The sequence below is a fragment of the Peromyscus californicus genome, unplaced genomic scaffold, assembly GCF_007827085.1.
Source record: "Peromyscus californicus insignis strain IS unplaced genomic scaffold, ASM782708v3 Scaffold_6__1_contigs__length_162567912, whole genome shotgun sequence".
NCBI lineage: Eukaryota > Metazoa > Chordata > Mammalia > Rodentia > Cricetidae > Peromyscus > Peromyscus californicus.
This window is the reverse complement of record NW_026294584.1, coordinates 2,507,066-2,515,607: the sequence shown is the minus strand read 5'-3', so window position 1 is coordinate 2,515,607 and position 8,542 is coordinate 2,507,066. Positions and strand designations below refer to the sequence as shown.

General features: G+C 39.4%; 1 protein-coding gene across 5 annotated transcripts in view; it reads right to left on the bottom strand.

Moving 5' to 3' along the window:
• Positions 1–5,335: 5,335 nt before the first annotated feature.
• The window catches only part of Slc26a5 (solute carrier family 26 member 5), a 42,719-nt gene continuing 39,512 nt past the window's right edge, over positions 5,336–8,542 (bottom strand). For all 5 annotated transcript variants that reach the window (XM_052720545.1, XM_052720546.1, XM_052720547.1 and 2 more), the window contains 3 exons: positions 8,136–8,336; positions 7,516–7,570; positions 5,336–5,529 (listed from right to left, as the gene is read on the bottom strand). In XM_052720545.1, the coding sequence (XP_052576505.1) occupies positions 5,336–5,529; positions 7,516–7,570; positions 8,136–8,336 (450 nt within the window). The remainder of the gene's footprint in view (positions 5,530–7,515; positions 7,571–8,135; positions 8,337–8,542) is intronic.

Below are 8,542 nucleotides of genomic sequence, written 5' to 3'. Positions count from 1 at the left end.
TCGAGGCCAGCCTGGTCTCCAAAGCGAGTTCCAGGAAAAGCGCAAAGCTACACAGAGAAACCCTGTCTTGAAAAACAAAAAAAAAAAAAAAAAAATTAAAAAAAATAAAATAAAATGGATTCTGTAGATCAGATTGGGATCCTCATGCTTACAGAGCAAATTCTTTATGGAATGAGCTGCCTCCCCAGTCCCCAAATCTTACCCTCCTAAATACTGAAGCAAAAGCACAATAAACAGTGTTTTATTGAAGAGTAATATTCACAAATAAATTGCAAGCTAGCAAGAACTGTGTGCGTTTTTAAGTCAGAAGTTGAGACCAGAGAAAAGTTGCTGTGTTACACTGAAATTTTAAGCTTACGAAAGTTTTCAAGTAGAAAGAGCCTTTCATTCATAAAATACAATCTGTGGTTTTTTTTTCCTTGATTTTGATTAGAAAAAGTATTTTTTATAACCCTGCTGCAGCCTAGCTCACAGGAAAGCTAACTCAAGTTAGTGATTGGAGATGTTCAAACTTGATTCAGTTCAAATCAGTATACAGCCATGGTGCAATGCTAACTTTTGACAGTTTTGCTGGTAGGGTTTGAAGTGTTTTGTTTGTTTGTTTGTTTGTTTGTTTTTAGTTGGCTATGTATTTGGAGAATTAGATAATACATTATCAGTTCTCAAACTTTTATCAGCATTCAAAACATTGTCAAGAATCTCAATATACTGAATCCTATGGTTTTTCCTATAAAAGTATTCCTGAAACACTAAAAAAAGGCAGCAGCATTTTGCACTCAGGGAAGCATACAGGCTCAAGGAAGTTGTTTCATTTTAGAATTTAAGTTGATTTACTATCTTTAAAGTAGTCTTCCCCACCTACCCTTCCCTCTCTGATCCCCACCTAAGGGCACCCCGCTACCACCACCATCACGTAGAAAGCACACCTCTGTCATTCCAGGGAAGATTCATGTACACAGGAGGTCAGACTCACTTCCTCCAAGTACTCACTTGGGAGACAGATGCCTCCTTTACTAAACAGGTAAGCATGCTGCATGAGGTCACATGGAATAGACATTTTAGACACTGAAAACTACAAAGTGAGCATCTCCTAGGCCTTGAAGAGGACCCATATCATCAACTTTTTCTGGGTTCTACTCCAGATGACACTGGTGGTTGGGGTCCCGCCATCAGCTGCCACAGGCTTATACAGATTCAGTCAGTGTCTGTGACCATGATTGGAGTGTCCTTGGCCCTCATCTTTGGTTTTAAAAATACATTCCATCCGTTCCTGAAGTGTACTATAGAGGATTTGAGCACAATTTCTCTATGAGACCTTCCTGAAAACAGCCTTCCTGTACTGCCATGAAGCGAGGCTGGTTTAAGTCTTGAGTCCTATATTTGTCATTGCCCATAATGCCCATTTATTTTCACAATTAAAAAAAATTTCTATTTTATGTCATTGGTGTTTTGCCTGCAAGTATGTCTGCATGAGGATGTCAGGTCCCCTGAAACTGGCATTGCAGACAGTTAGGAGCTGCCATGTGTGTGCTGGGAATTTAACCCAGGTCCTCTAGAAGAGTAGCCAGTGCTCTTAACCACTAAGCCATCTCTCCAGCCCCTATTTTCACTATTTTAAAAGTTACGTGTGTGTGTGTGTGCATGTATGTGCCACAAGCCATGTGGAGGCCAGAGGACCCTTGGGAGAAGTTGGTCCTGGGGATTGAACTTGAGTCATCGGGTTTGGCTTGTACCTTTACCCCCTGAGCCCCTGCCAGCTTTATGATGTGGGTGATTTGGGTAAGGGCAGAAAAGCATAGGAAGAGATGCAGTAGTGGTTACTAAGGCCCACAGAGGACAGGCAGGTTTATACATTGACTTCCTGGAAGAGGGAAGAGTTAAGGCTAAAAAAGAATAAAATCGGAATTTCCATGTGGAACAATTCTGAGTAAAATACTTGGATATATTTACATACGGATGGAATGTTAAATATTTAACGTTTTCAGATGCATACTAAAACAAAACTATATTTTCCAACCTTGGGGGAAAAGTGTTCTTTATGTACATGATAGGATTCTACTTTTTAAAAGTTACAAATGGAAGAACTGGAGTAAAACAAAAGCAGGTGAAATGTAGAACATTACTATTATCGGCCACTAGGACTTCAAACTGATGCTAAGGAATACACAGTTAAGTGTTTTGTAATATTACTTAAAGCTTTAGATTCTACTTAAATGGCCAAAATAATGTAGGCCTTTTTACAAAGGTTTCTACCGTAAGCATAAGTTCTGTAACTACGTGCTCTTTCAGAAGGCAGTCTGTCAGAATGCAGATGTATCTGATCTTGTGCGTGATACCTGCAAAGAAATACCTGGTTGTAAATCTGTTTCATGCAGGCCAGGGTAAAGGACTAGAAGGAAGTGGTCTACATTGAATCATTAATGAAGTTACTGAGAAACTCAACATAACTATGTTAATACACTTCTACTGGGGTCCGAGCATTTTCCTTCGGGCAGTATCTTCATGAACACCAACAGAAAGTGACAATACGAAACAACAACAACAAAGTCAAAATGACAAACTCATAACGGCAACTCTTAGCTGGGTGTGGTGGCCCAGGTTAAGCAGGAAGATCATGAGTTCAAGGTCATCCTCAACTACATAGTGAGTTCTAGAGACCCAACTAAAAACAAAACACACACAACAAACAAAACCCCAACAGCTCTTAAGCAGAAAGAACTTAAGACAGGTTGGCCTATGCTTTTTTTGATTTATTGAGAATAAACTGACGTTAGAAAGAAGTAAGAAAGCCAGGTATGATGGCGTATACTAGAATCCCAGTGCTCGTGGAGCCAAAGGAGGAGGATCATGAGTTTAAAGCCAACCTTGGCTATATAGTGAGTTTGAGGTTCAACAACAACAAAAACCAAGACGAAATTAGCTTAAAAGCCCCCTTAACCTCCAAACATCACAGGCTGTTTGATGAATTGTTAACATAACGGACAGGCTTTTGAGGAAGATGGCTAACTATACCTGGGAGGTTGGCTTTCAAAGACCTTAAAGGTTTTTAAGGCTATTTCACTATCAACAACAAAAGTACAATGCGTAGTGAAGCTTTCTGGCCACAACTGTGACATTTTGAGCATCAAAAGAATATAATGTTATGAAATACATTAAAATTATAAAGATTACCAAGTCTACTTTGAAGTTGATAATTAAATAGACATGGAACATTCAGCCTGCCTTGCCAGTAAGATCTATGTTTAAGGATGACCAAATCATTCAAGTTGTGGAGGGAAAACTATAGTGTACACAGATTGACAAGCTAATAAATGCAAGAGAAATTAAAGAGCTAGACAGAAATGGACAAACTTTAATAAAATCACTCACTTCAGTGAGGACTGTCACCCAGTGTTATAATTTCTGGTTCAATGGCTAATGAGAAATGACATCCATTTAATGTCAAAGAAGCATCATATGGATAATATACAAAGCAGAAAACCAATGTAAGGATCTGGCTGCCATGTTGATTGGCTAGTTTATCTGCACACTGTAAATGGTAGGCAGGCTAGACATTCTAATTTTTCTGAGTGGCGCAATATAAAGCATCCATATGTCTTGAATTATGACTTCTGGATGGCAGGTAATGTGGGGAAAAGCAGAGCAAGCCCAACAACACCAGGAGAAACAACCAGACACATTGACAAATTGGAATTCTTCAGTGCAACTGTCCAAGTCAAGTATGTGTTTGTCAAAAGACAAAAGAACTGTATAAATTGAAATAGACTTAAGGCACATTACCAATTACAATGTAAAGTCATAGAATTAATACCTTAGACAAACCAACTGCAAATTAGAGTACAGTAGGAAACCTGAATACTGCATGAGGAAATACTCTGGAATGAGAAAGTGGAGAATGCCAACTAAAAGGATGGACTATAAAACACTTTGCAGACCTGAGCTTATTTTTGTTAGAAAATAAATATACACAGGAAAAGATCTGGAGGGATATTCAGTAAAGTGCCAGTGGTGGTCATCTCTGAGCAGGGAGGATATGTTTTGTTTTCTTATTCTCCTTTGTCTATTTCTCGTCCATATGCACTTACATCAATTCTGTAATAACAAGTTATTTTAAAACCAGGACTTCTAGAACATTGTATATATCCTCTTGTTAGAAAACTGATTATAGGCAGTCTGTCCCCAAATAAGTACAAAACTAAGGAGACACTAACATCTGGTGACAGCATATTCTAAGTAAAGTACTCAAGTGTTTAAGTGCTCGTCTTACAAAGATAACACACACCAAGTGTGGAGGCAGCAGTGGGGAAGAGGGTGGACAGGAAGGTGGGAGAGAGGCCTGGCAAGCTGCAGAGAGCCAGAACCATGGCAGGACCCGAAGAAACAGAAGAACCTGTGAAAACTAATACTATTTCTTCCAGTAATGGAGGGGAAGTTCCAGTCACAGAGCTGAAAAGCTGAAGAAGCTGCTGCAGACCTCCCAAGGACACTCACAAAGATCTCCAAGTTTGGATTTGCCATGGGTGGTCAGAAGACAAAGGAAGCTTCAGCCATCTCCATCAAACGTGGATCAAATAAGCCTAAGGAAACAGTTCTACCTCTTGCTCCAAAAACCCTTTCCGTAGCAACAGCCTTCAATGACGATGAAGATCATGAACAAGAAGAAATGCCTCCAGAGGCAAAGATGAAAGGTGAAGATGAAGACTATTGGAGGGAACACCATCAGCCAGACTCCTTTCACAAAAGAGAGCAGGGCTTTGTCCATAACCAGAAGCTGTGAGAGTGAAATGTAAACCTCGTCGGTGAAATGTTTTGAGATTGGCGCGTGGGTGGGTGTGCTCCTGCAGTCTAGAAGGGACAGCCTCCCTTTGTAACGAGGGATGTGAGACTAACTTGGAGCCATTTCTCTTTCTTTTTCTTTTTTCTTTCTTTCTTTAAATTAAGTAGTACACTAATAAATGAGAGTTTGAAATTAGGGGTAATTTATGTTTTATCTGCAGATTTCAAGACATTTGCTAATTTTGTAGCTTCATGTGATTAGTTTCAAATGATTACAGATGATAAATCAGAAATGAGAATAAAAATAAAAAATAAAACAAAAATAACACTAAGGTATAATAGAAATGTCACCGCATAACTGCAGGAGGCCAGTTAATCTTTGAAATATCCAATTTAAACAACACAAGTATGAGATACATCTTGCTATGCATCATTCACCCTCCAAATCAAGCCTTCACTACTAACATTTCCCAGTGGGGAGGAGAGAAAAGCTGCGGTCTAGTATTTAAAGTGCGTAAGTTCAGAACTCAGGAGAGGTGCACGACCCCGTGCAGGTCCTTTATGCCTCGGGTGTGGTGGGTGTGGCATTGGGCTCCATATCATCCTGGGGAGCTGGAGCTGAGGTTTCTTGTTCAGCCATTGCCTCTCGGACTTGGCTGCCTAAGACTGCATCATGGATACTGTAGAACAGAAGTTCTTTTAAGGCAGGATTTTCAAAAAACCGGTTGCGGGTGAGGTCATTCACAACTTGTGCTATACAAAGAAAAGAAACATACTTCACATTCTATGTTTTGATCTCAAATATTGAAAAAAGTAATCTGTTATAGTTTACAAAATTAATTTGTTAATTTAGAGATAGGTTCTCATGTAACCTAGGCTGGCCTTGAACTCTTGATTCATCTGCTTCCCCCTTTCCCAAGTGCTGGGGTTTACACCTGGCATTACATACTATCTACATGTGAATATATATATATATATACATATATACATATATATATATGTACACACACACACACACACACACACACACACACACACACACACACACACACACACACGGTGTTACTATGTATCCCTGACTAACCTAGAACTCATATGTAGTCCAGGCTCTCCTCAGATTTACAGAAATCTGCCTGCTTCTGTCGCTCAAGTGCTGGGATTAGAGGTGGGCACCACCAGACCCTGCACACCACATAGTTTTAAATATACAAAAGCTATGTTAAGTCTTATTCCAGTCTGTCTCGACCCTCTCACAGTTCCAGTCTCAGGAAATGACTTTATTTTATTTTAGTATATTCTTCCATGATTTCTCTACAAAAATATAAACCTAAGTGTATGTTCTGGCCAGGCACAGTGGTGCATGCCTATAATCTTGTCTCTAGGAAGACTGAAGCGAAGAAGATTATAAGTTTGAGGAGAGCCTGAGCTATATAACAAGCCTGTTGGAAAAAGAAAACAAGTTCTTATTTTCCCTCTTCCCTTGCCGGAAATACAACACACACTTGTTCTTGGTAATTCTGAACTGTGTTTACATTTATTTTCATTTCTGCTGGTGATTGAACCCAGATCCTTCTGTATGCAGGCAAACACTCTTCCAAATGAGCTATATCCCCAGATCTACTTAGTACTTACTTTTTACGATTGTCTGATAGTATATTATATAGCTGTGCTTTCATTTATTCATTGGGTTCTATCCCCCTTTTTTAAAAGATGGATTCTGTACATACCCCTGGCTGTCCCAGGACTCACTCTGCAGACCAGGCTGGCCTCAAACTCACAGAGATCCACCCGCCTCTGCCTCTTGAGGGACAGGATTAAAGACATGTGCCACCATGCCCTCCCCCTGTGGGTTCCTTTTCTTTTGACACTGAAGATTTTTCTATCCTTTAGTTTTTATAGAGCATGATGTAATGGACAAATGCCATGTGCTGTTTTGTACGTATGCAGTAAGATGTGATCTGCTGAATTTGTGCCTTTGAAAACTGTTGTCTGTTTGCTCTCCATAGGGGCTGCTGCATTACACAGCCACTATTCCATCTGTGAGAACCTGTTCTCTACCAGTGCCTTTGAAATGTGCTGCTGACGTTTGGGTTTTCACCAACCTAACAGATGAATAATTATGTCTCTCTGTGGATTTTGTTTTTAAGCACCATCTTAACCAAAATATAATATAAAACAAAAGCAGCAGCAAAGCTATTCCATTGGATGGAAATCCTAACAAGCAGAATGATTTATAGAATTATGGCCATTTCCTGCACTCCAACTCCAGGCCAGAAGGCCATCTCAATGCCCGCAACAAACTGATTTCAAAACTGGCTTTACAGTGATTTTTCAGAGGAGTAAATTTTTTATTCTATAAAAAAGTTTAAATTATAGGAAAAAAATTATGAGTGCAGTTAATTCTAAAAACAAAACAAACAAACAAACAAAAAACCAGCCAACCAACCAACAAACAAAAACCTAGAATATTAAAACTTTCTCCATCCAGGGGCTGGAGAGATAGATCAGCAGTTTCGAGCACTTGCTACTTTTGCAGAGGACCCAGGTTTGGATCCCAACATCAGCACAACGTTCACAACAATTCATAATTCCAGTTCTGGTGGCTCTGACCCCTCCTCTGACCCCTTCAGGCCCCCTGGCATGCCCATGGTGCATGTACATACATGCAGGCAAAACACTAACACATTAAAATGAGTACATCTAAAATAAAAAGGCTTCCTCATCCAAAGGTGTACTCACCACTGCATCCCGCTAAGTACACATAAATACCAACATCTCCGTACTCCTTCACAATCTGTAACAATATTGAAACAAAGTTTAACTTTTCTTGACCCTGTGCCATGTGCAAGTCATTTTCTACCAATATGTATTAAAGATATGAGACACTTAAATTCATTTTCTTGTGCTACTTAGCTTTAGCAGTTATGCACCTTTAAGCTAATAAGCTAAAAGTAATTTTGTACTCTCTTGGTTTCCATACCGACAATGGCAACTAGGAGTATCAAAACATTATTAAATTTTATTTTGGTGTAATAAAGATGTTATGACAATGATCTTAAATAAATATTATAGAGATAGATACTAAGATATGTACAGATAATGTGACATCTAGGACGTGCTTCACAATAAGAGAAAGTAGTGTTGGGAATTCATGAAGTCAGACCAGCAATAAACTGTTAATTGCTGAAGCTAAGGATCATTATACTATACTCTATATTAAAAAATGTCCACAACTAAAAGTTTCAAAAGCAACAACAACAAAGTAAGAATTGACATGGGACTCTGGTCCCTGTCCCTGAGGTGACTGGTGCTAATGCTGGCGTCCAGACACTGAATGACTTGCTCCAGGTGGTACTTACCCCAGCCAGAGTTTTTACTCCAACAGAATCGATGAAATTGACTTGCGTAAAGTCAAGAATGACAGTGTGAACATTTTCCCCCTGGGGCATGAATCTCTGTATCTCTTCAGGAAATGTTGTTTTGATGACTATTGGGGGATATTTTACTTCATCATCTTCTTCTTCAGGCTTCATAGCATCGTCTCCATCTACTTCTGCATCCTATGTCAAAAATGAGACCATGAATTTCCTCTTTTCTGTTTTTAAAATTAACTTTATTTTATGTGTATGAGAGATGTGTTTACATTTATGTTTGGGCACCATGTGCATGCAGTCCCATGGGGGCCAGAAGAGGGCATCAGATCTCCTGGGACTGGAGTTATAAGCCACCATGCGGGTGCTAGAGTTGAACTCAGGTCATCTGGAAG